This window comes from Schistocerca americana, chromosome 3 (assembly GCF_021461395.2).
Source record: "Schistocerca americana isolate TAMUIC-IGC-003095 chromosome 3, iqSchAmer2.1, whole genome shotgun sequence".
Lineage (NCBI taxonomy): Eukaryota > Metazoa > Arthropoda > Insecta > Orthoptera > Acrididae > Schistocerca > Schistocerca americana.
The window spans coordinates 803324250-803351188 of NC_060121.1; the positions used below are offsets into that span (position 1 = coordinate 803324250).

The 26939-nt window shown below is 43.9% G+C and overlaps 1 protein-coding gene across 1 annotated transcript in view; it reads left to right on the forward strand.

Moving 5' to 3' along the window:
• Positions 1–5368: 5368 nt before the first annotated feature.
• The window catches only part of LOC124606412 (neurofilament heavy polypeptide-like), a 144888-nt gene continuing 123317 nt past the window's right edge, over positions 5369–26939 (forward strand). Inside the window, exons 1-2 of the mRNA XM_047138393.1 lie at positions 5369–5554; positions 12410–12464. Of these exons, the coding sequence (XP_046994349.1) occupies positions 5369–5554; positions 12410–12464 (241 nt within the window). The remainder of the gene's footprint in view (positions 5555–12409; positions 12465–26939) is intronic.

Here is a 26939-nt window from a genome sequence, read left to right on the forward strand (position 1 = left end):
TCAAGGGCAAGTCTGGTTCTTTGAATAAAATCACATCCGAGCAACAAATTAAGTGCTAGGTATAACCAGGACAGTAACTGGCAGGAGAAATTGCAAATGGACAAGGTACGTCCACAGGTCGTGGTCGTCCGGTAGCGTTCTCGCTTCCCGCGCCCGGGTTCCCGGATTCGATTCCCGGCGGGGTCCGGGATTTTCTCTGCCTCGTGATGACTGGGTGTTGTGTGATGTCCTTAGGTTAGTTAGGCTTCAGTAGTTCTAAGTTCTAGCGGACTGATGACCATAGCTGTTAAGTCCCATAGTGCTCAGAGCCATTTGAACCATTTGACAAGGTACCGCGCACCTCCCCGGCCATAGGCAACTCTTGCCCGTTTACCACGTGATATTTCTGAGGGCAGAGGCGCAAGGGAGATAGTTAACACAAATGGCCGAATTATAAATACCAGTTATAGTCGAGAAACGAGACAGAGCACTGGAGTACAATTTTGCACACGGAAGTCCCTTTCCGACACTGGTACAAACATAAGGGAGGGACGATCTTGTCGCAGCATGAATACGTGCACACAAAGGAGTTGACCTCTTCCGACACGTACGAATTCCTCACCTCAACCCCCCCCCCCCCCCCTCCACCCCCAATCCCCACGGAGTCAGCTGCAGACCTCGGGGCCCGCATAGCCGGACACGCATCTACAAGATGGTTGTGCGCGGTACAACGAAAAGAACGCCTGTGCGAGGGTGAATTTATTTTGAGAAAGGGTTTCTCACCCGTGGAAACTGAAGACACTGGAGCCTAACCCACGCCAGCCCTACGCTACTCATAAGCAAAGGTGAGGTCCTCAATAGAATCTTCTTTTCTTACAATTCATCAAATTTGGTGGGACGGCGAGCAAAGAGCAAACGTGTTCGATCCTCGGGGCGCGTGCCTTCTTAGATGTTAGATATGCTATTACTCTCAGTAACGGACATATAGAAGGCTAGTACTGTCTTGCGCATTCGCTACACATTTTGGATCAACGTCTCTGATGATGCCTGAACCTGTCAATAATTCTTCTGCTCAAGCTCACTGCGCATACGCGCCGACAACTTTCTGTCTATAATTTGAGCCCTGAGTTGCCCTATAGAATCCTGACGTCTCAAGGTTTCCGAAACCAAAGTACCCAATGTACCTTTAGCTAAAGGGTAAAGCAAGAACAGAATCATGTGGGGCATAAGCATCTGCATGAGACTCAAATCGTACAAGCGACCACAAGATTTGCTGCACTTGATTTAAACTATCGCCAAACAATTGTGAAATTCCAGTCTGGAGACACGTAATCGGATTTGGTATCTTATCAAAGCAATCGAAATGCAAACTATCTAAACTTCGCAAACTCTGAGTGCTTGTCACCACTGAGTTGATTACGACTTGAAATTTCCGCCACAAGCCTACACCTTCTCTTTCTAAACCTAAAGATTTGCCTTAATTGCCCCTTTCCCGATCATTCTATTGCTTAACCTTCAGTCTCTCGTGATCGTTAAGCTCAACATGGCTCAAGTCCAACAAGTGATTCCCTAAATGCGCCAAATACCCTTGAATCCTACCGACCTGCCTAGTCGTGGGTTGGCTATCTTTCAGAAAGGAAAGATTTCGCTATACCTAATATAATGCAGCTGAAATGATGGATAGAGGCACCAAACTCTCCGATGATAACAGTTGAAAGGCTCAGCGGCCTATCAAATGCTGCACGCAACCTGGGCTTCAATTCTGGGAAGCTACCTTTGGTTTTAAGTTGACGGTTTTTCAATTCGTATCGTAAAAATCCTTTTTTCAGGTGCGAATTTCCGTTACACCCCCTTGAAATCCATAATAAGTAACGGCCTTCTGAGAACAATAACAATATATAAGTACAATACCTTGAAAACGAGAGATATACAACCACAAATGCCGACAAAGGGTAGACAACTCTAACCCCGGCTACCAAACAGAATGTACCCACGCTCTGTGTATACCAATTGATACCTCACAACAAGGGTTTGGGATAACTTTAAGAAAAAACACATGGAGGATGGTCACACGTATTTCGTCTTTTTTTTGTTTCATGAAATACACTGTATTGCATAACAAAAATATTATAATTAAAATTTAAAAATCCTTTTAAAAATAACAACGCTCACAATCATTATCAAAACTCCAATAAGGTCAGATCATTAAAAACAAACATTAGCAATTTATATCACTAAGAGCAGGGCTTGAAAAAAGGGGTATACAATTTCCAAGTACACGAAAGAAGTCACACCAAAGGTGTGGCTGCAAGCGGGTTCAACAAACAATTTTTATATTAAAATTAATTACAGTGACAGACATTAAATGCACCAATATTTTCCCGTTCCACGAATGGATAACGCCCACACAAAATACAGAGAGGGTAACAAGTCAGACTACCGATTGTAGATGTTGGAAAGCATTTAAAAATGTATCAGAAATAATAAAAATCCGTTAAGCATTAAAAGACACAAGCCTCCAAAACACTGGCAAAGTTGGGAAGGCAATTTACATGTTACCCAAAACTGTTACACACAAGCAGGAACGTTGATAATAACCCTTAATAAAAATACAATTGCCCAAATACAAGATAGGCTAGGAGAACATGCAGTTTAAATGTGACTCCCAACTGGTACACACAAGCACAAACGTCGACAATGACGTTAAATAAATATACAATTGCTCCGAATACGAGGTAAACTGCAAACTGCAGCAGCCAGATATCACAGCCAACAAGGATCAAACAGGCAAGTTTCACTTGAGTGGAGTTACCTAATCTTTGTTGATGAAAGGAAAGGTTCAACAGTTTATATCTATAAGCAAAAGTCCTTAAAACTTAACACACAGCAAGGTTTAAACTAGCAGTTAAAAGGCAGGTATAACAAGGAGGAACTTTGGCTTGCAGAACACGCTTTAAACCTCGTGAGCTTATTGAATCCACCAAATAGGACACACTAACTGTTTCCAATTAATCAGAGACATTCCGCCGTGGCACGCATCAAACCATCAACTTTACTTTACTTGAGCCACCACGTCACGGCTGGCAGAGGCACCAGAATGCCGGCCACCCCAGACGTCGTACGTCGACGGAAGTGCCCCTGCACAAGGAAGCAAACACGTCTCCACTCCGTGTCCAGTAAACGTTAACACGTCGTCCACTGCCAAAGCTACCCAGCCAACACAGCTGAAAGGAACAGTAATTTGCACAAATAAGGCTACAGACGAAAATGATTAAGATTTAGGAATTTCAGCCTTTCGCCAAAGCGACTACACATAAAAGTTACAATCTTAACACTCCTCAAAATTACTTGTAAATGGGATACGAAATATCATCATCTGCTGATGCACTGATTGAGACATACGCATCTACAAAGGGTGCTTTCCCTCTGACACAGATTATGTAACAAATTTAATTTTGTCGATTTAATTTATGAAGGAGAATACTCATAAGCTTGCATGGAATACTACCTGGAACGACAAAATACTGTCAGTTAGACTGACCGATGATGATACAATTAATTGGAGGTCCGTTAATACAACATCTCAAATCTCACGTTAACACAGACGTGGCCATACAATACCAAGAGTTCAAAAGTAAGAAAAGAACACTTACCCCCACTCAGATGCGAAGGAGCCGTGATTTCCGAGATTCCAAGCCGGGATGTTTTGTGTCCAATCTGTACACGCGGTGTTCGAGATGCTGTAAAATTGAAGCCTCAAGATTAGCATGGTAACTTGCCGACCAGGTTGCACACGACGTCCACTGCTCTTCCCACAACTCGCCGCTGCCAATACTTAAGAGGGCCTTCAAGGCTTTCCTCCAACTGATTTAACCACTCCCAGCTTCTTGAGGCCCGTACCAGACAGGCGGTGACCCCCCCCCCCCTTGCCCCCCCTCAAAAAGATAACTGCAACTTTCCAGCCACAAGCCTTCAAGCCAACTGACTCTACCAAGACACGCCAAACCAACAACACACTCCTCGACCAAAGGCCATATTTCGCTACATATTATCAGATCGATATCATCAACCGAAGAAGTTAGTGGTGCCAGCGGAGTGCCCATACCAACAAAATTAAAGCCACCATGGTTCAGCTGGAAACAGTGTGTCATAAGACTCATCCGACCAAATTGTTTTCTTTCATTGCTCCGTAGTTCAGATTTCGTGGCTTCGGCACCACGTTTTCATGTTACAGGCATTTGCAGAACTGTCGAGTGAATCTGGGATTCTAGCTCACTCTGCAGTTTCTTCCTTAAGGAGTTCCATTCGTGTTTTTCATTTATTACTTTTTGTGCTGACAGGACTCTAGAATATGACATCCATTTCTGTGGTTACTTCTCCAGCTGTCGTACTGATGTTTTTCGTTACAATCTCCTTCAGACACGATCTGTAACGATTAACCACTCCATTCTTTCTTACGCGTTGTGACTAAGAGCATGAAGTTTCTCCGCTTTCTTTGTATGTGGTGCAAATCATTGGTTCAGTGCGTCTTAAAAATATTAAATACTTCGGCTCTCTTGGTTATGGAAGTACCCAAGGAACGAACACCAACAATTTGCCCAGGTTCGAATACACTTACCTACGCCATAATGTATTCACAACTACATAGAACCCTATTCTGATCACGAGTAGCAATTTCAACGTATTGAGAACTTTTCAAAGGTGCCTTCCGTCGTAAAAAAAAAAAAAAAAAAAAAAAAAGAAAAATGCGTGATCTACAGGCTTGGTTAGAATATGCATTTATGTACAAAAATACATCTCTCGCGGTATTTCCGTATTTTCGCCCAACCCCAGAACGCGTTCCCACTGCATTCCAGGCATACTCTATGACTGACAAATCGCGAGACTACTCCAGCCGGTAAGGGATTTGAACTTTCTTCAAAGTATTTCTTGTGAGATCTTGCAATATTCCTCAGGATTATGCCAATTGCTACCCTAATGTTAACAAGGTTACCTTTCGTATCATATAACGTACTCTCTTGCTCATGAGTGGTATAAGATACTTTTAAAAGGATAATTTCACTAACGAAACGAAATTCAGCTATAATGTCCGCCGATTAACATCAGCACAGCATCATATACAAGAAATATCTTGTCAATGATGTTGTCTGTGATGTGCCTGCACGATGCACTCTGGAGTCATCGCAGTCCGCCACGTGAAGACCTGGGACGTCACTGTCGCTGTGCTGCCGGCTTTTGACGGCTGAATGCTGCTGGCGCAGATCAGAGCCAACTTTGCTGGTTCTGCGGTGTGGAACGCTGAGACGAAACTGCTGGTACCGCCAACTTCTACTACTGTGACTGAACTGCTGATGCCGCCGGACGGAACTGTTGATACCGCCGAGTTGGGATGAAGGGCATAACTGACTTCGCACGGTCCGGGGGTGGCCTAAATAGTCGGAAGCCGATGGATATCCCCGTGGCACTGCGAGGACACGTGACCTGTCGTAGAAAATTGGAGCTCTACCGACAGCCCACACTGCTGGGAAACGCGCGCTGCATGTCGACGAGGTCGGTGCCCCCAGATGCTGCGGAGGTGAGATGTAACTTCATGGTAAACAGCCCATGTGTTACAAAGAAACATCACTGTTATGATAAGAGCCGTTTGCACATGTCCTCCTGGCCTGGTTGCTGATCGCACGGCCGACCTGCTGTGCAGAGGACTCCACTACCAAGCGAAAACAACATCATGTTCTGGAAAGTGCCAGATGTATCGTTTTATCATATCCAGTAGCTCCTCACACCACTATTCCACGACTTGGAGAGGTATGGATCTTGCAAATAGCTGCTTGCTGTGGCCGTAAGCAGAAACGAGACTCATCGCTGAAGAACACAGAAGAACATTAAATGTCCCAGCTGCTACTGCCTTCGCACCAGTCAAATATCTGTCGTCTGTGGTATGGCTTCAGTGGTAAACAGTGCTATGCAATTCCAAATCTCTAGCCAGATTCCAGTAATCTGTTGCCGTTTTGTGATCATACATTTCCTGCAATCTCTGTCTATTCGTCAGAGTCCGTAGAGATTACCTCCTCACCACTCACTATGTAGTACAGCCAACTGTCTGCCCCATCTATCGCTATGAAGTTCCAGTCTATCATGCCAATGTTCGACAGTTCTCAAAGCCCAAACGATGACGATAATCTACACTTGCACTTCCTGAGGACATGGTGTGTTGCGCTCTCGAACTTCAAATTCCCTGTAACGTTACTGGGAATAGCACAATTCTTCGTCCGGCCAAATTTTTTTTCTCTCTTCAGTGGAAATGAGATCACGTAATTATGAAACTTGAGTAGACCCAGAAGAAGGCCACTGCAACCGTGACCGAAACGTTGGCTTCTTCTACAGTGGAAGTAGTTTTATGCATTATGAGGCGGTACTACACCCAGAAAACTTTTATGTCGACTGATTCTGGCCTCGGAAGTATACGCAAATATACTGAGTGATCATGTTCCACATGAATCAAAATACTAGAGTATGATTTTGGTTGGACTCAGTCAGGTTGTTGACGACGTAAAAATATCCATTTTGACGACTTCATGTGTAAAAATTGTCACGATAGAAGATAGCTTTTTAATTATGCTTTAGCTGTGTACCTATTAATGTACCGCAACGTGTCCGAAATTCTGAGCTTAACAACACGAAAACCATAGTTTATGATAACTGGCAATTGTGAAATTTTTAAATGAAATTATTTCGCTTTTGGCCGTAAAATATCATAAGACACTATACAATAAAAAATTTTTAACAGCCAAAATTAGTATGATTTCATTTAGAGAAGCATAATATTCTATGAAAACGCTACTAAGGAAATGGAATCCGAATCAGTAAAATAAATTCATAAAAAGCACAGCATGAAAAGATTCACTGGTTATAAATTGGAGTGATCATATAGGTTTTGTCATATTTAAGGCGGGAGATAGACTTCATATCTTTGTTAGGATAGTCGGAAAATGCAGTCGACTTACAAAACACCCGTGCTGCCTGAAACGCCCTGCTAAACCCTCAGGACAGGACAGGTAGTTTAAGTTGTGGAAATGGGCCAAAATAAGCGGCTGTCAGTTACACTCGAAAATACAACCTTTTATTTGATCAAACACTACAAGAGCCAAGAATTTTTTTTTGAACATAGCTTTAGTTTTGGACCTAAATTAGCGGCTGAATGCACCGTACAATCTCATTCCTTAAGGGCAGGACCACTTTAATTTAAAAAAGGCTGAAAGTCAATAACATAATGCGCCGTACAACCTCATTCCTTAAGAGCAAGACCACTTTAATTAAAAACGGCTGAAAGCCAATAACTTAAAGCACAACCAAAATCAGAACTTTAAAAGGCAAAGCCTTATCTTAAAACAGTTCCTTAATTAGGCTGAAGGCCCAAAGAATCTGACACTTTAAGAGCAAACAATTTAAATTCAAAATCGGCTGAAGGCCCAACACTTCATAACATTATTTAAAAAAAAAATGGTTCAAGTGGCTCTGAGCGCTATGGGACTTAACATCTATGGTCATCAGTCCCCTAGAACTTAGAACTACTTAAACCTAACTAACCTAAGGACATCACACAACACCCAGTCATCACGAGGCAGAGAAAATCGCTGACCCCGCCGGGAATCGAACCCGGGAACCCGGGCGTGGGAAGCGAGAACGCTACCGCACGACTACGAGCTGCGGACTGGGACTTAACATCTGAGGTCAACAGTCCCCTAGAACTTAGAACTACTTAAACCTGACTAAGGACATCGCACACATCCATGCCCGAGGCACGATTCGATCCTGCGACCGTAGCAGTCGCGCGGTTCCGGACTGAAGCGCTTAGCACCGCTCGACCACCGTGGCCGGTTAATTTTAAAAGTTCCAAAGGCTTTATGTAAAACATTTCTTAAATTAGGCGGAAGGTCCAAACCATCTGACGCCATAAGGGCAAAACAACCATAACCCAAAGATCGGCTAGAAGACATACAAATACAAACAACAAGAAAAGGCCGTACACCCGACGGCGCTCAGAAGTTCCGATGGTTGGCCTGGAATTGAAACACTTACGCTCAATAAGGTGAGACACGCAGTCGGCCTAACCATTGTCGATCCGACGACAACCCAGCCGACAGACAGTCAACGGACCAACCGATAAGATAATCTCCGCTTCACCCGACCAGCACACAACAGGGAGTTCAATGGAACAACGTAGAAGGTATTGGCGCCCACAACCAATTATACATTGAGCTGCCAAACTACACACCGTGTTGGACAGCGACAATACGATGAGAAAAATACACTGCCTAAATATACGTCAACGGTAAGGGCAGGTAATCGGAACGTTAACGGTCACAAGGCAGAAGATTCCCCTGGTGCACTTCAGTTCAAATAACCAAGTACAGTTAAACTCCACCGGAGGGTCGCTAAAATTTGCCAACTCGAAAACACACGTTGTTACTCGCGGGAATATCCCAACAGCCGACAAGGAACTCCGAACGACACCATGTGAGCCGGCCGGAGTGGCCGAGCGGCTCTAGCCACTATAGTCAGGAACCGCGCAATCGCTACGGTCGCAGGTTCGAGCCCTGCCTCGGGCATGGATGTGTGTGATGTCCTTATATTACTTAGGTTTAAGTAGTTCTAAGTTCTAGGGGACTGATGACGTCAGAAGTTAAGTCCCACAGTGCTCAGAGCCATTTCACTCATTTGATTTGACACCATGTGAACAGTCGTGACTTACTGGTCGATTAAGTCAAAACTTATCTTCCATGTCCATGATGGGTGACCCACAAACCTCGTAGCAACACAGCCCGTCACACTCCGACACCGCATAGAGGCCCCAGGGGGCTCGGCCAAACTACGCGCTGCGGAGATTTCCTCGCTGCTTTGCGCCAACCGACCCGACCAACTGCCCAGGCCCCGGCAATGGTGAAAGGACCAAATATACGTCGGCCGATGAGACGGCCAACCGAATGACCAACCAATGGTCGTCCCGCTCCAATTTCCCTCCGTCGGACAGTTCATGTATGTCGCCATCGGTCGGCGAGCACTGGCTACCGGCGCCTCACCGGTGCCTCACCGGCGCTCCGCCGTTACCCCGCCCCCCCCCCCCTCCCCACACTTCTCTGTTGCAGCATCCCGACTGCACTGCTGGTCCATCCCTAGCTGACTGCCAGATACACGACGACCCGGAAATACTATTTGTCGCTCCAGAGATGGTACGACAGTGCACTTATCTATACGCGCTGCTGCTGCCGCTCACGGGCAAGTAAGGCAGGAAGTTAGTGGCGCCAGTAAATGCTATAAGAAAACGAGGTGGCAGTACCGTAATAGAAAATGACAAACAATAAATGGGATAAACTGCCCATCTTAGAGTAGTGCACAAGGGTGTGGAAATCGTATGAAACAAGTCCAACATATTATGCTGAAAGCGTAAAACGAAGGCCAGTACAAATTGTTACGGGTTTACTTTTTTGTGCGTCAGTGATACTAAAATATCTGAACTGACTGATGCGATAAATAGAGGTCAGCTCACCTGTGAGAACCAGCCTATCCAGGTTTCGAGAATCAGTATTAAGTGCTAAATTTAGGGATATATTATACCCGTCTACGAGTCGATTCTCCAAGAACCATGAAGATAGGTTAGACTCATCACAGTAAGCACAAACGCACTTCAGCAGGGGCTCTTCCCACGCTAGTGCGTCAATGGAACGTAAGGAAACTCTGATATGAGGTGCAGAGGAAAGTACCCTCACTCTCGAGCGTAACAATGGTTCAAAATGGGTCAAATGGCTCTGAGCACTATGGGACTTAACATCTGAGGTCATCAGTCCCCTAGAACTTAGAACTACTTAAACCTAACTGACCTAAGGACAGGACACACGTCCATGCCCGAGGCAGGATCCGAACCTGCGACCGTAGCGGTCGCGCGGTTCCAGACTGAAGAGCCTAGATCGGCTCGGCCCCACCGCCCGGCCTAACGGTGGTTTACAGAGTACGGACGTAGATGCAATTTTATAACTGTATTGTGTTTACAAGCGATGTACAATGCTGCCAGTTATACGACGTTATCGTACCTCGCCATAAGTGTGTACCAATGTATATAGTGATCCTTCGTCAGAGGCGAACTCGCACGTGCTTTCAGTTACCGACGGTGGTATTACTGCGCCATTGGTGATTGTAACGAGGTATGAGAAGAGTAACTAGCATACGGTGGCGGCTACAGTGACCCACAATGAAGTGGCAGTCCTGCACGGTAGGGCTGCTCAGCGAATGTTGTCATCCAACAATGAGGGCGAATGACTTTGTACATATTGACCAGGTTATCTACCTTTAGGATACGTGGTGTCCAAACATACCCAGTCAACGAGTTTTGTTATACTGTTGCTAACGTAAATATTCAAGTCATTAAAATACTAAATATCCGCTGGATGCACTATAAAATCTCAGTTTTCCCATAGATCACATTACTTTTGTCAAATGTACGCAAATTTGTCAGAAATGAAGTCAGTGATCCCATGTAATATTCATGGGGCAAACCGGAAAAACTAACTGCAAAAATGTTGCTAGTAGTGAGCTAAACATCATGTAAATTTGTGGTAATGTGAATGATTGGTGCAACAAAATATGTTAACGACACCGAAATTTTGCCACATGTCTCGAATGACAGCGCATTTCTGAAGCTAGGGCTGCTGAAGGAGTGCGAAATTTTCTAAGAAGTCTCGATGCTGCAAATAAGAAATAGCGTTAGAATATAAATATTACCACATTGTTTGATGTGTTTCTGATTTTAAGTCCGAAGACTGGATTTGCGCAGTTCTCCATGCTAGTTTATTATGATCATTAATCGTCTGCTCTGCATAGCTACATCAGCTGACATCCATTTCCTCCTGCTTAATGTACTCCAGCCGTGGTGTTCGTATAGACTTGTTACCCTTACGTTCCTTTTATTATGCATTCACCAAACTGGTGACCCTTGATACCTCAATTCTTGACTATTTTATCACAGTTGGTTTTCCATTAATTTCTTTCTGTTTGCGTGGTAAATATTTTAACTACCACCTCATTACATACCTATATTCGTATTATATTATAAGTCTTATATCTTCCCTTGTCCTCCTTTATCAATCTACGTACCTGTTATTCTTTAGCCAAAGTCATGTGCTAAACGAACGTAAGTCAGGAAATGAAATCAGTGACGATTTGATCTCCTTTTTTCTCATGTTCTAATTAGATTTGCTACATGAGAGATATCCTTGTAACAGAGAGCTCATACTAAATAAAAAGAGCGGGCATCGTCAGCCTGAATTATGGTGATACTTCAAAAGCACAACATGGAACATCTCACGAAGCAGTTGCCCGGTATCCATTCCTCCGTTAGTCCTCTTACCACGGCATCGATTTTGGCCTCTCACCCGTTTCGTTGCAGCTCATGATTAGTGAAGGAAATGGGCCACACTTCCAAAAGGCGCCGTAGCTGAAGCAATGGTGTGTCCCGAGGGTAAGAACATGTTCATCAAATTGGCTGAAGTCACAATGTGTACGGGTTTATCTAGCTGCTCTCTTCTTTATTGTATGTCCGCTTCCACGCCTCCATCGCTCATTCTCTCTCAGATCCCTTCTCCTCTCCCTCTCTTTCGCTCTCTATGTTTGACTTACAATCTTCCTTTCTCTGTGTCCAGGCAGATCCTTTGCGGTGACTAGATAATCCAATACTCCCTCTTATGAAAAGAGCGCAGCAGTCAGGAACAAGCCAACAAACTTTTGATAACGAATAACTGTCACAGTTACGAGATATCAAACGTTTTCATTTTATTTGCAAATGACATATATTCTATTCCACCTACGGATATGGAAGATGCTCTTTTTGTGTATCATACACGCAAAGACACAATTTACATGAAAAAGAGAAAGGACGCCTTTCCGTAAGAATACAGACTGATTTGAAACAATGAGTTAACGGCGTAAATTTTATTCGCTTATTGAATAAGAAAGTGGGCAGAAATAGCAGTGTGCAGATACTTCTGAAATTTCTGCATTTAATCGCTTCAGTACTATAATTCAAAATGACTAAGAATTCAGTTCGGACAGTTACACTAAACTTTCTAGTTAATGAACCTCAAGAACTTATACCAACGTATTCATTACTGCTGGTATTAATTACGATCCTTCACAAATTATGACAGACTATATTGTGAAATATATCCCCAAAAATAATTATACTGCTATGTAACACGGCAGCATTGTTACAGCGGCCATTCAAATGAAATAAGAAAAACATACCTGAGTAAGTATTGGTATTGGTATCGGTATTAACCAGTTTATCATGTCACATTTACACATTTACACATTTTGGCAATAAAAGACGATTAAATTAACTGAAATATAGGGTTAATCAAAATGATCTGAAACCTTTCAGGTGGTTGCACAAAATGCTTGTATTGAGACTACGTACTACAGCTACATCTACACACGTATGTCACAAGCCACCGTAGGTACGTAGCGAAGGATAGCCTACACCTGTACTAGTCATTTCTAAGCCATACACGTTGGCTTCGTACCTCTCCGGCTATCGATGATCGTCTGTGGTTTAGTCTTCCAATCAGAGAAGCTGGTCTGAGGGTTTTTGACTGGATGACTAATTAGGCGAGCGTGGTGTGTCGGCTGCATCCGAGTCCTTCAAGTTTGGTTGCAGGGAGGGGCACGTTGCCCGCTGTGATTGTACGGAGCTGAGTGGTCGCTGAGTGTGGGTCCGACTAGAGAACTACACTCGAGGAGTCTGAGGGCCCATTATCCTCTGGCATTCATGCACAGCGGTGACCGTTTGTTGGTTTGAATGGTTTGGTGGCTAAAAGTCTGTTTAAATCATTAGTGTGTCCCACAGCCTGGCTACGGTTGAAGTACGAGTATTACATGCTATTCAGTGACCTGAATGCCCTACTGAGAGTGTATGTTATGAAACAGCTGACTGGTCTAATTGATTTGATATTTGTAATTTGCTCACGTTGTACTACTCAAGTTTCTTTTGCCCGATAAGAAATGTCTTAACTTCACCTTGCTGCAGTTTTGTACGGTGTGCATTTTTAAAGAACTACCAAGTGCTGTTCTTGTCCTTAATGGGGAGTTCTTTCGAGTCAAATACAATGTAAAGATTATCAGGGTGGGTGATCACAGAATTACTTATAATTCTAGTGTGATTAAGTTAGCTGACACTGTTGCTCTTCGCAAACCAAGGAGGTGTTTGTGAACTGGCAGTTGACTTACTGAGTGCGTATGGAATATGAGTAACTAGCTTAAATTGTTTGCCATGCTACTGATGCGGAATTGTTTCACAAAGTTAAGTGCTCTTGTTTGCATTAGTCATAGTTACTTCTCACTTAAAACGTCTTGAAATCATTCAAATTGTTCGCTTGTTAAGTTGGTGTGAGAGGGAGCAGTCATCTGTTGGCTTAATTCACATACAGCTAAATTAAAAGGTTAAAATTAAATGGGTATGTGGCGTTTCTACCGAGGGATAACTGTAATACTTGTAACTGCTAATTTACTCAGTGTGTGTGTGTGTGTGTGTGTGTGTGTGTGTGTGTGTGTGTGTGTGTGTACGCGCATGGAGTTGCCATTATTAAACATATTAATTAAGCGCTGTGACCTCTTGTCAATGCCTGGTGCTAACAGGTTTATGTTACAGGTATCATAACTTATTCTAACCAGAAGGACCAATAAGTGCACTATTGCACTGAAGGACACACCATTTGTAAAACTAATACGAGTATTGTGACGCATAACTCCCCCCCCCCCCCCCCCAGAACAGGTTAGGTACTGTTGTTTATCCCTTGGTTGTCAATGGATTTGCAAGTACTGTATCTATCGCTTAACTAATTGTCTTGAGTGACCTCTCAGGTCAGCCGCTTTGAAATTGAGTTGTAAATATTTATGGAGAGTAGGTCGTAATTCGAGATTCTTGGAATTCTTTGTACATATTCATTATTGCCAATATTATTTTACTGTCAGCAATCAGAGTTGTAAAGTTAATAGCCGGCCGGGTGGCCGAGTGGTTCTAGGCGCTACAGTCTGGAACCACGAGACCGCTCGGTCGCAGGTTCGAATCCTGCCTCGGGCATGGATGTGTGTGATGTCCTTAGGTTAGTTAGGTTTAAGTAATTCTAAGTTCTAGGGGACTGATGACCCCAGAAGTTAAGTTCAAAAATGGTTCAAATGGCTCTGAGCACTATGGGACTTAACTGCTGAGGTCATCAGTCCCCTAGAACTTAGAACTACTTAAACCTAACTAACCTAAGGACATCACACACACACATCCATGCCCGAGGCAGGATTCGAACCTGCGACCGTAGCAGTCGCGCGGTTCCAGACTGTAGCGCTAGAACCGCTCGGCCACTCCGGCCCGCTCAGAAGTTAAGTCCTATAGTGCTCAGAGCCATTTGTAAAGTTAATAAAAAATTATTAACTTTAATGCTGGTTATCAGAGTTTGTTTAAAGCTTTCTGAACTGAACATCTGTGTTCAAGTGTTTAAAGTTCTGAAGAGACTAACAGTAACTCTATTTTGAGCTTTGCTTGGAAAGCGATTTGACTCTTAACACTCCCCTCCTTCTCCTAACAGTTCAATTTTGTTTCCTGTTTCGTTTGTAAATAGAGCAAGGGAAAATTGAATGTCTGTATGCCTCCGAGCGAACCCTGATATCTCTTAACTTCGTGTCCTTACGAGAAATGTATCTTTGTGGCAGCATACTCGTTCTGCAGTCAGCTTGAAATGACGGTTCTCTAGATTTTTCTCAATAAAGTTCCTCGAAAAAAAACGTCACTTTCGATCCAGGGATTCGTAATTGAATCCCCCAAGCCCCTCCATAATACTTGCGTGTTCTTCGAACCTATCAGTAACAAATCTAACGTCCCGCCTCTGAACTGCTTCGATGTCTGTCTTTAATCCGACTTCGTACGGACCCCAAACGCTCGGACAGTACTCAAGAGTAGGTCGCACTAACGTCTCCTTTACACGTGAACTATATTTTCCAAAAATTATCCGTAAAAACTACCGTTCGCTTTCCCTACCACAATCCTCAACGATCATTCCATTTCATATCATATCGCTTTACATTATTACGCCCAGATATTTAAAGGACGTAATTGTGTCAAGCACTGCACTACTAGTGCTGTATTCGAACATTTTTGGTTTACTTTCCCGATTCACCCACTTTAATTTACATATTTCTTAATTTAGAACAAGTTGCCATTCATCACAACAACTAGAAATTTTGTCTGACTTGTATCCTCCTACAGTCACTCAGCTTCGAAACCTTCCCGTACACCACAACATCATCAGCAAACAATCGCTAGCTGCTGACCAACCTGCCCGCCAGATCATTTACATATGTAGAATGTAATAGCGGGCCTTTACATTCATTGTCTGAGATGTTAATAACTGCTTATCTGCTCTCCTAGCCTTATTGACTGATTTATTAACTTCCGTAACCATATTCACTATGATGACTTTATGGTTGGTTGGTTGGTTTGGGGAAGGAGACCAGACAGCGTGGTCATCGGTCTCATCGGAGTAGGGAAGGATTGGGAAGGAAGTCGGCCGTGCCCTTTCAGAGGAACCATCCCGGTATATGCCTGGAGTGATTTAGGGAAATCACGGAAAACCTAAATCAGGATGGCTGGACGCGGGATTGAACCGTCGTCCTCCCGAATGCGAGTCCAGTGTCTAACCACTGCGCCACCCCGCTCGGTGACTTTATGATAATTAATCCTCGTCTCTATACTGATGCCGTCCACAAGGTCCCCCCTTGTTGGAAGCTACAAAGTCTAAGATATTTCCACTGTTTCTGGGATGTCGAACTAGCTGCTCAAGACAGTTTTCGGAAAACGTGTTCAAAAATACTTCGCAAGACCGTGTGTACCTCTTGCAGTTAATCCGTAGATGTCCCAGCCACCACTCGGTAGGTAAAAGCCACCTCCAACTAGTGTTATACGATCCAGGTATATACGCTATACTGACAATAGACGTCCTTTGAATGATTCTAGAACTTCCACAGCGGAAATGTGTGGCCGATAAAAGCATCCAACAAATTAACTTGGTTTCAAAAAATGGTTCAAATGGCTCTGAGCACTATGGGACTTAACATCTATGGTCATCAGTCCCCTAGAACTTAGAACTACTTAAACCTAACTAACCTAAGGACATCACACAACACCCCGCCATCACGAGGCTGAGAAAATCCCTGACCCCACCGGGAATCGAACCCGGGAACCCGGGCGCGGGAAGCGAGAACGCTACCGCACGACCACGAGCTGCGGGCCTTGGTTTCAAACTAGACATGTTATACGCAACAATATGATATCACTGTCAGATTCAAAGTCGACCTCGACAGATGCAACATTTTCTGACAGTTCCAATGAACAGTCCCCCTCCTATGGCGTCTAATCTATCTTACCGATGTACGTTGCAACACCCGCTAAATACACACATCAAAAAAAGTTTTGCATCACCTCAGTCCAGAGAGTTCCGGAACCTGTACAGAAAATTGGAATAGAGATCAACATAAAAATCTATTCCGCCCTTTTTATTGCTCATGAAAACCACACATTGCGTGTTGTACCACCATACAGCGAGACCTTCAGAGATGGTGGTACAGATTGCTGTACACACCGGTACCTCTAATATTCAGTGGCACGTCCTTTTGCACTGATGCATGCCTGTATTCATCGTGGCATTTCCGGCCGCTGTGGCTGAGCGGTTTTGGCGCTTCAGCCCGGAACCGCGCTGCTGCTACGGTCGCAGGTTCGAATCCTGCCTCGGGCACGGCTGTGCTAATCTTAGGTTAGTTACGTTTAAGTAGTTCCAAGTCTAGGGGACTGATGACTTCTGATATTAAGTTCCGTAGTGCTTAGAGCCATTTGAACCATTTGAACCAGCGTGGCATACTATCCAAATTCATCAAGGCACTGTTAGTCCAGATTGTCCCTCTCCTCAACGCCGACTCGGCGTACATCCCTCAGAGTGTTTGGTGTGTCACGTCGTCCATAAACAGCCGTTTTCAATCTCTCCCAGGCTTGTTGAATAGTGTTCATGTCTGAACAACATGCTTTCCACTCCACTCGAGCGATGTCGTTATCCTGAAGAAAGTCATTCACAAGATGTGTACGATGAGAATGCGAATTGTTATCCATGAAGATGAGTGCCTCGCCAATATGCTGCCCAAACGGTTGCACTATCGGTCGGAGGATGGCATTCGCATATCATACAGCCGTTAAGGCGCCTTGCATGTCAACTAGCGGCGTACGTCGCCCCCCCCCCCCATCCCCCACAATGCCACCCCAAAACATCAGGGAACCTCCACCTCGCTGCACTCGCTGAACAGTGTGTCTAAGGCATTCAGCCTGACCGGGTTGCCTCCAAACACGTCTCCAACGTTTGTCTGGTTGAAGGCGTGTACGACACTCATCTGTGAAGAGAACGTGATCCCAGTCCTGAGCGGTCCATTCGACATATTGTTGGGCCCATCTGTACCGCGCTGTATGGTGTCGTGGTTGCATAGATGGATCTCGCCATGGACGTCGGGAGTGAAGTTGCGCATCACGCAGCCTATTGCGCACAGGTTGAGGCGTAACACGACGTCCTGTGGTTACACGAAAACATTACTAAACATGGTGGCGTCGCTGTCAGGGTTCCTCCGAGCTATAGTCCGTATGTAGCGGTCATCCACTGCACTCGTAACACTTGGGCGGCCTGAGCGAGGCGTGTTATCGACAGTTCCTGTCTCTCTGTATCTCCTCCAGCTTCGAACAACATCGCTTTGGTTCACTCCGAGACGCCTGAACACTTCCTTTTTGAGAGGCCTTCCTGGCACTATGTAACAATGAAGATGCGATCGAACCGCAGTATTGACCCTCTAGGCATAGTTGAACTACAGACAACACGAATCGTGCACCTCATTCCTGGTGGAATGATTGGAACTTATCGGCTGTCGGACCCCTCCGTCTAATAGAAACTGCTCATGCATGGTTGTCTACATCTTTGGGCGGTTTTAGTGATATTTCAGAACAGTCAAAGGGACTGTGTCTGTGATACAATATCCACAGTCAATTTTAAGAGGATGGTAACAATTTTATTTTTTATAGGACGATGGTGCTGCACTGCGCTTCCACGACAATGTTCATGAGTTTTTTGATAATAAGCTACTACGACAATGAATCTAACTTGCATCAGCTGCCAATCTCCGGTTGCTGGCATTGCTTTCAAGCTCTTCAGACGTACATAGAGGGATTTATTTCCCGTGGAGTTACAGCAAAGACATTGTTTTCGCTAGTACACTTCCCCACAATATCGCTGACTTAGGACGGAAAGAGGGCAGCTGTGACTGACATCGATGTGCGAACTTTGGTCGTAGTGTGGACCGAAGTTGTACCTCACATTGGACATTGGACAGGAGTTCTGGGAACCGGGATGATCCAAAGTTTTTTTGATGTGTGTATGTCAGAACTTTCTGCTCTGGATCAAACTGCCTTCAGTCTCAGGAGTAATTTGAGTTCGAGAACTTTCCTGGAAGGCAATATATTCGCGAACTTTTGACCGTCGAAGTGTCTTCACTCGGAACGCGAACTGATTTCGCTGTTTGCGTAGTGACAGGTGAGTGGCTCAAACTACCGCCCAGCCGATATCTGATTACATGCATACCATATGATTTACCTATGGAAGCAGGAATAAATCTTTTGTGATACATTCAACAGTTAGTCTCAATCGACACGTCCAATGTGAGGTACAACTTCGGTCCACACTACGACCAAAGTTCGCACATCGATGTCAGTCACAGCTGCCCTCTTTCCGTCCTAAGTCAGCGATATTGTGGGGAAGTGCACTAGCGAAAACAATGTGTTTGCTGCAACTCCACAGGAAATAAATCCCTCTATGTACGTCTGAAGAGCTTGAAAGCAATGCCAGCAACTGGAGATTGGCAGCTGATGCAAGTTCGGTTCATTGTCGTAGTAGCTTATTATCAAACAACTCATGAACATTGTCGTGGAAGCGCAGTGCAGCACCATCGTCCTATAAAAAAAATAAAATTGTTCCTGTCCTCTTAAAATTGCGGTGTAAACTACGGAAACTGCCCTCTCCTTTGGTATTATAGTCATGTTGCTGGAGATCACTGTAACTAAAAACAAATATCTTGGTTTGCGGTTATCTTTGATATAATCATGTACTATCACATTTTAATTCAATAATTTTAAAACCACTTGAAAGTGTCTTACTCATTCTATATAACTCCGTATTATGCACCGAAATTATTCATTGTGATATTAATACGTAAATCAATGTAGTTTGCAAAATTAGTAAATTTCAGCCCCAGGTGTAGAATACGGCTGAAGATGTTGTGATTTGTGACTGACGAAACTCTATAAATTCGGCTTATAGAGAATACACTGACGCTCCTAGAGATTTCACGTATCTATGTTTTAATACAGTTCTGGTGATTGCATATCGACACTTGATATGATGGAGAATTGCAAGCATTCTTCATCCAGCGGTCTTATGTTTGTATATATGTTTTTCTTTATTACGCTCAAATAAGGCTTTATTTAATTCAAGATTGCCTGTGAACGATGACTGAGGAAGTTTCCACTGAGCCACTTCACTTTCACCTCAAATATAGCGCTGCCAGATCATCAGTGGACAATGATGCAAGCTTGCATAGAGCTGCACCCCCATCGGGGGTGCCGTCCACGACTGCTTTCAGGATTACATTACAGCAGGAAAACAAAATTGATTTCTTCTAAAACAGTTTTAGTTCCATATTACCAAATCGATACATGTCGAATCACAACTACAAGGATAGAAGACTACACAACTACCCCGACCGACTTATGACTGGGAGTACATTGTGTTAAATCATGCAGTATCACAAATATTGAAGGTTTCTGACTTTCTGTAATAGTGAAATATGCATCTGGTATAGTTGTGTAGACCAGTACAATTATTAATCGTTCGCTTTCGTGAAGCATATGAAAATACTTATAATAATAACACCTTTAACAATCGAGACACTGGTCAGAAAATTTCGAGTCAAACGAAAGACATCGTCCCACATTCGGGAAGGTGTGTTACAATTCATCACTTTCTATTAACTAAACTGCGACGACAAAGATAATTTGGACCATTCGTAGTCGTCAACTCATAACGACGTACTTAAATATAAGCTAGAGAGTGTCTGGAGTTTTTAGAACCATGCGTACCAAGAAAAAGAGAATTAAAGCCTTCAAGAAGTGCTGCTATACGGAAGGCGTTCAGTAAGTAGGTAATACATATTTTTCTCAGTCGATTACGGTTGAAAGACGAACAGAATTTTTGGTGTGGAATATCCTCGCTCTCTGTGTTTCATGAAGTTCCGATCGGTGACGGCGCTATGTGTATCCTTCGAAATGGCGTCTGTAATGGAGGTAAGTTCGAAGCAGAGAACTGTCATTGAATTCCTTTTGGCAGAAAACCAGAGCATCGTAGATATTTATAGGTGCTTGCTGAGTGCATAGAGAGACCTGGCAATGAACAAAAGCACGCCGAGCCTTTCGTCAAGGGTTTCTGTCATCATCGCAACAAGGTCGCGCAAACCTGTCCGACCCCCCGCGTTGTGACCGGCCGCACATAACTCTTACTGCTTAAATGTCGGAATGTGGGGACGCTATGATTGGAGGATACTGACGGATCACAATGGAACACCTCGCTGTCAACTGGACGTCTCTGTCGGTAACGCTCACAGTACTTCAGTGGATTGTTCTTCATCCATCCTATAACTCGGATTCGGGCCTTTCGACTTCCACCTGTTTGGCCCATTGAAGTACGCACTCAGTGGGAAGCAGTGTGGGGATGATGGGGAGTTTACTGATGCAACAAGGCGCTGGCTTCGACGTCGACCGATAGAGTGGTACCGTTCAGGCATACAGAGGGAAAACGTGTTGCGTTACTTATTTAACATCCCTCGCAGAAAAGTTGAGCATTAGGTGAAATGATATGTAATGAAGAGGTTCTCTGCAGAATCTGTGAAGCAAGGAACGTACGGAATGCTTTTAAAAGAAGAAGGAACAGGATGATAGGACCTATGTTATGGCATCGATGAATAACTCTCATGTACTAGAGAAAGTTGCAGAAGGTTAAATCTGCAAGGGACGACAGAGATTGTGATACTTCCAAAAATAACTGAGGACGTAGGTTGAAAGTACTACCCTGAGAAGAATAAGTTGGCAAATGAGAGGAATTCAAATGGTTCAAATGGCTCTGAGCACTATGGGACTCAACTGCTGAGGTCATTAGTCACCTAGAACTTAGAACTAGTTAAACCTAACTAACCTAAGGACATCACAAACATCCATGGCCGAGGCAGGATTCGAACCTGCGACCGTAGCGGGCTTGCGGTTCCAGGCTGCAGCGCCCTTAACCGCACGGCCACTTCAGCCGGCTGGGAGGAATTTGTGGCAGGCCACTTTAAATCAGTCAGACTGATGACCCAAAAAAAGTTATTACTAAACCACAACTCCTAATTAAATAGATGACAGATGTGGTAAAGGTAGTATTATATTGTCGTATTTACCCGGCAGTAAGACGAACCTGAATGCTGGACGCACTCTCCCTCTCTCATTTTTAGTAAGTGCATTGAGAATTTTCTTGCTGTAACAGCTTCTAACAAGTCAAAATTATAACTTGTATTATGAACGTCAAACATTCTAAGATCCAGCAAACAAATTTACTGCTTCAGTAAGTAGCCTTATGGCAAGTACTGTTTGCCTTGATTATAATAATAAGATGACTATTTTTTAACTAAAGCAAGTTCCCTATAATCCTGTATACTTTCATAACCTAATTTTTACTTGTCATCTGACCTTAGAGTCTACAATATCAATATTTTGTTTACCTTCTTCTTCTTCTCTTCTTCTTCTTCTCTTTTTCTTCTTCTTCATCATCATCACCGTTATTATCATTACCAATACAGACCTTAACACTGACACTATCTTCGTCACTTGTAGGTCTGTATCTGCTGACTGGTTGTCGATACTCTTATCACATTTTGCCATATTCCGAACCATCCACAGAATCAGATGTTGAGATCTTTTGAATAGTTGCATTTCTGATCCCTATGAGGCAAAAGATGACAGAAGAGGTACGACGTGACAACATGTGCTTCAGAGCTTCTGCAGCTCTGCCTCTGAGATGAAGACATGACTGCATTGAAGATGCTTGTCGTTGTAAAAATGTCGCAGAACAGATCTTGAAATGTTTGTTTACAGCATCAGTAAGTACTTGAAGTTGTGGGGTCACGAACCGGGAACACTGAAGTGTCTTCGTTGGTCTCCGATAGATAATTATTATTAATTTCATCGGTGAATGATTTCTTGATAAAACAGAGAAACAATTTTAATACTTGTTAAGCAAATAATGCCGGAATTAGATATTTAACATTATAACCTTCTTCTTGGCATCTATAGACACGTCATTGAAACGGTTTTTCTTTTGATTCAGCTCTAATGACTTCCACGTCTACTGTACGTTAAATGCAAATGAACAGCATCCCTTTTAACATGGAAGTTTTGCGAAGAACTACTTATGCATCCTGCTCCCTAAGATCTATCAGATCGCAAGGCACTGTCATTCTGGCTTTATCGTTTTCTGAGCTTTCACGTTGCACTTACGATCTAGCAATTAGCAATCTTGTCACGAGATGGTGATATTCCATTAGTTTTTCACGAAAAGCTACGGTATGTTGCTGAGATATTGTTTTTCTCCACAGTTCACTTCCTCATTTTCATACTGCAATTGAGTCAGATTTTAATATCTTTTTTTATTGCTGATGCCTTCCTTTTTGTACTGTATTCGTCCTATCTTCATGGCTTTTGTATAGCAAGATGTTATACTGCTGTTCCAATTCATGAAGCTTTTTCTGCTCTTCCTGGATCTACAGAAACAAGTTCTCTTTAATGACGACTGTGGATTTGTCTAAACCCTGATGATCGTCGCTGAAGAGTGCAGAGGTGGCTAGGGATCAAAGGAACTGACAGGCTTGATGTTCCACATGTTTACTGTAGATCTGGCTGAGGTAAGTGTTCGCTGCGACCGCACACGTATATAGGAGGCCTCTGATTACTATCTAGAGTAATTTTAAATGTACGCAATATCGCGATAATATCTTCCAATCTATTGTCCAGTCCTGAAGTAATTTAGATGGTGGGTTCGGCTAACGTGACAATATTGTACGACCATAACGTGACCACCTCGACGACACCTTTGTCTGCATGGCTAGTAACAAGTGAGGGAAATGGCATGCGATATCTGCGGCTTGAACCCGAGTGAGCCTAGATGTGACTGGTTGACAATTTGTAGAGCGCCTCATAGAAGTATAAAAACGCAATGGGTAACCTCTAGACGTATACCGTCGAATAATGAGGCAAGCTTAAGCAGCAAGTCTCGTCCGTCTTGTGAATAGCAAGCAAAGGAGAAACAAAACGAAGTGGGACCACTCAGTATCAGATACTGCGATTTGTTTTCACGGATGTGTAACTTCGAACACGCTGCCTTCTATTTGTATTTTTATTTCAAGTCAAAATTACTCTTTGTGTTAGTTTCATATGTCTTAATTTGTCATTCCCTGGCCCAACAAGTATTTGCATACAGCCTGAAGGAAAGTGTTTTTCCCTCTTCGTGCTGTCTTATCAAATAAACAGGAACGGTTGTCAACAATGCTCTAACTTTACTTTAAGTGTACCACTAGTTCGCACCATTCCCCCACAGATCCATGTCTTTAGCTTAATCTGTGCTACTTACCAAATCTGTGTGAAGTCCATCTCTAATTATGATTCATCATACACTGAAAAGCCAAAGAAACTGGTACACCAGCCTAATATAGAATAGGGTCACTGCAAGCACACAGAAGTGCCACAACACGACGTCGTATCGACTCGGGTAATATCTGAAGTAGTGCTGCAGGGAAATGACATCATGAACCTGGCAGGGTTGTCCATAAATCCGTGAGAGTACTAGGGGATGGATATCTCTTCCGAAAAGCAGGTTGCAATGCACCCACATATGCTCAAAAACGTTCATGTCTGCGAGTTTGGTGGCCAGCGCAAGTGTTTAAACTCTGTTTCTGAAGCCATTCTGTAGCAATTCTGGACGCGTGGGGTGTCGCATTGTTTTGCTGGAATTGTCGAAGACAGCCTGAATGCACAATGGCCATGAATGGATGCAGGTGATCAGACGGGATGCTTAGGTACTTGTCACCTGTCAGAGTCGTATGTAGACGTATGAAAGGTCCCATATCTCTCCAACTGCATACGCCTCCACCAGCTTCAATAATTCGCTGTTGACCTGCAGGGTCCATGGCCATGGATTCTCCACAACCGTACACGTCCATCACCTCGATACAATTTGAAACGAGGTTCGTCCCACCAGGCAACATCTTTCTAGTCATTAACAGTCCAGTGTCGCCGTTGACGGGTCCAAGCGAGGTGTAAAGCTTTGTGTCGTGCACTCATCAAGGGTACACGAGTGGACCTTCGGCTCCGAAAGCCCATATCGATGATGTTTCGTTGAATGGTTCGCACGCTGACGCTTTTTGATGGCTAAGACCCGAAATCTGCAGCAATCTATGGAAGGGTTGCGCTTCTGTCACAATGAACGATTCTCTTCAGTCATCGTTGGTCCCGTTCTTGAAGGATTTTCCTCCAGCCGCAACGATGTCGGAGATTTGATGTGTTACCGGACTTTTTATATTCACGGTACAGTCGTGAAATATTCGTACGGGAAAATCTCCACTTCATCGCTACTTCGGAGATGCTTTGTCCCATCGCTCGTGAGGCGACTATAACTACACGCTGAAACTCACTTAAGCCTTGCTAACCTGACATTGTAGCAGCAGTAAACGATCTAACACCTGCGCTAAACGGCTCTGCGCACTATGGGACTTATCTTCTGAGGTCATCAGTCCCCTAGAACTTAGAACTACTTAGAATTAACTAACCTAAGGACATCACACACATCCATGCCCGAGGCATGATTCGAACCCACGACCGTAGCGGTCGCACGGTTCCAGAGTGTAGCGCCTAGAACCGTTCGGCCACCCCGGCCGGCTGCGCTAGGCGCTTGTCTTATTTAGGCGTTACTGACCGCTGCCTGTTTACATATCTCTGTATTTGAATACGCATGCCTATAGCAGTTTCTTTTGCACTTCAGTGTATAAGAGGATGTCTATGACGACTCGTTGTAGCTGGTGGTTATCTGCCGGAGATGGATGTTGGTGCTGTTGATTTACATTCGTTCATATTTTATGTGGCATGCTTTGAATAGTAGCCGCAAGGCGTTCATTCTGGTGATCTAAGCCTAGTTTATCCGTCCGAAATTGTTTTAAATTAAACAAACGACCTTAATAAACACATCGTCTCTAAATGAAATAAAAGCTTTTTATTATGAATGCACACTGAGAAATTGTCGTGGCATTACGTCCCAACATTGCACAAACGATCCCCACGGGCGACGAAAGCCGATAAATAAACGATACTAAATACTCAGATGAGCCAAAAAAGTATGACAACTGTCTACTGCGACATTGAACGCCGTCTGGTGGCATTTCGGTTTCATAATGCGGTATGGAAAGTGTATAATCAGAGCAGAGGCCAATTAAAAAAAAAAAGAAAGGAGTGATTTACGAATCGCTGTAGCGCTGATAGGAGGCGCAAACTGTAAAATCCACTCATATAAGCGACTCTGACGATGAGCAGATTTTTATGGGATAGGACGGAGCTGGGAACTATCTGATGGAAAATGGCAAAGCTGGTCGATTGTTCACTTGCTACTGTCGTGAGCACCTGATGTGTTGGACGCCCATGCTTCATCACAGATCGTGGCGGTCCGAGGCCTGCAAGCTCTGTACAGCAGGAGAGGCGGCGATCTCTGAAACATCTAACAAAGCAATTCGGTGCATCCCTTTTAGTGTGCATTCTCGAATTGTTGAACAACAGGCTTCCCACTAGACACAACCTCTACATGTTGTCAATTTGACCAAACCATATCGTCAGTTACAATTGCTCTAGGCACAGGCTCATCGAAACTGGGCAGTTGGTGAATAGAAACGTGTGGCCTGATCTGATGAACCACATTTCGTGTTACACCAGGTCTATCGACGTTTCTGGATATGCTGCCATCTAGGTGTACGGCTGCTTGGAACAAGCACAGTACCACTGACGTAGGCCATTGAGTGAAGGTTTTTGCTAATGGAGATATTCTCCTGGGATTTCACGAGACTTGCGGTAAGAAAAGGAGGCAGCATGCTCGCTGCGGACTATGTGACCATTATTTCGGTCCAGCAGCATCCCTTCGAGCTTGATGTTTCACCGATGGCCATGGCATCTTCCCACGAGACAAAATTCTGTGGCACAAGGCTAGAATCATACTACAGTTTTTTGATGAGTGTAACAGTGAACTCACGTTTATGTTTTGACCACCAGATCAGCTTCATCTGAACAGACGGCACATATGGGACGCTTCCGACCGCTATGTCCCCACCCACAAACAACCGGGCCGTAATACATGGGATTTGCGTGCATAGAGATCTGGTGCCACATGTCTCCCGAACTGCACCAAAAATTTATTGAATCTGTGACTTCCATTTCTGCTGTGTTGCGTTCCAAAGATGGGCCAGTACGATAATGAGCAGGTAATGCAATATTTTGGCTCAGCCGTAGATGGCATGTAGACGCTCCCTGTGTCAGACTACCTGTTCTGTCCCACAAGGTAATGCGCTACACGTTACTTAATAAGAGCAGGATTAATTAAAAATAATAGTTAATGGGAAACAGTCAGCGAATACATTAAGGAGACAATTACGAGGGGCTACCAATAACTAATGCAACACTTTTTTTCTGAAAGCAGATTGATTTCATTCAGGATTCGAATACA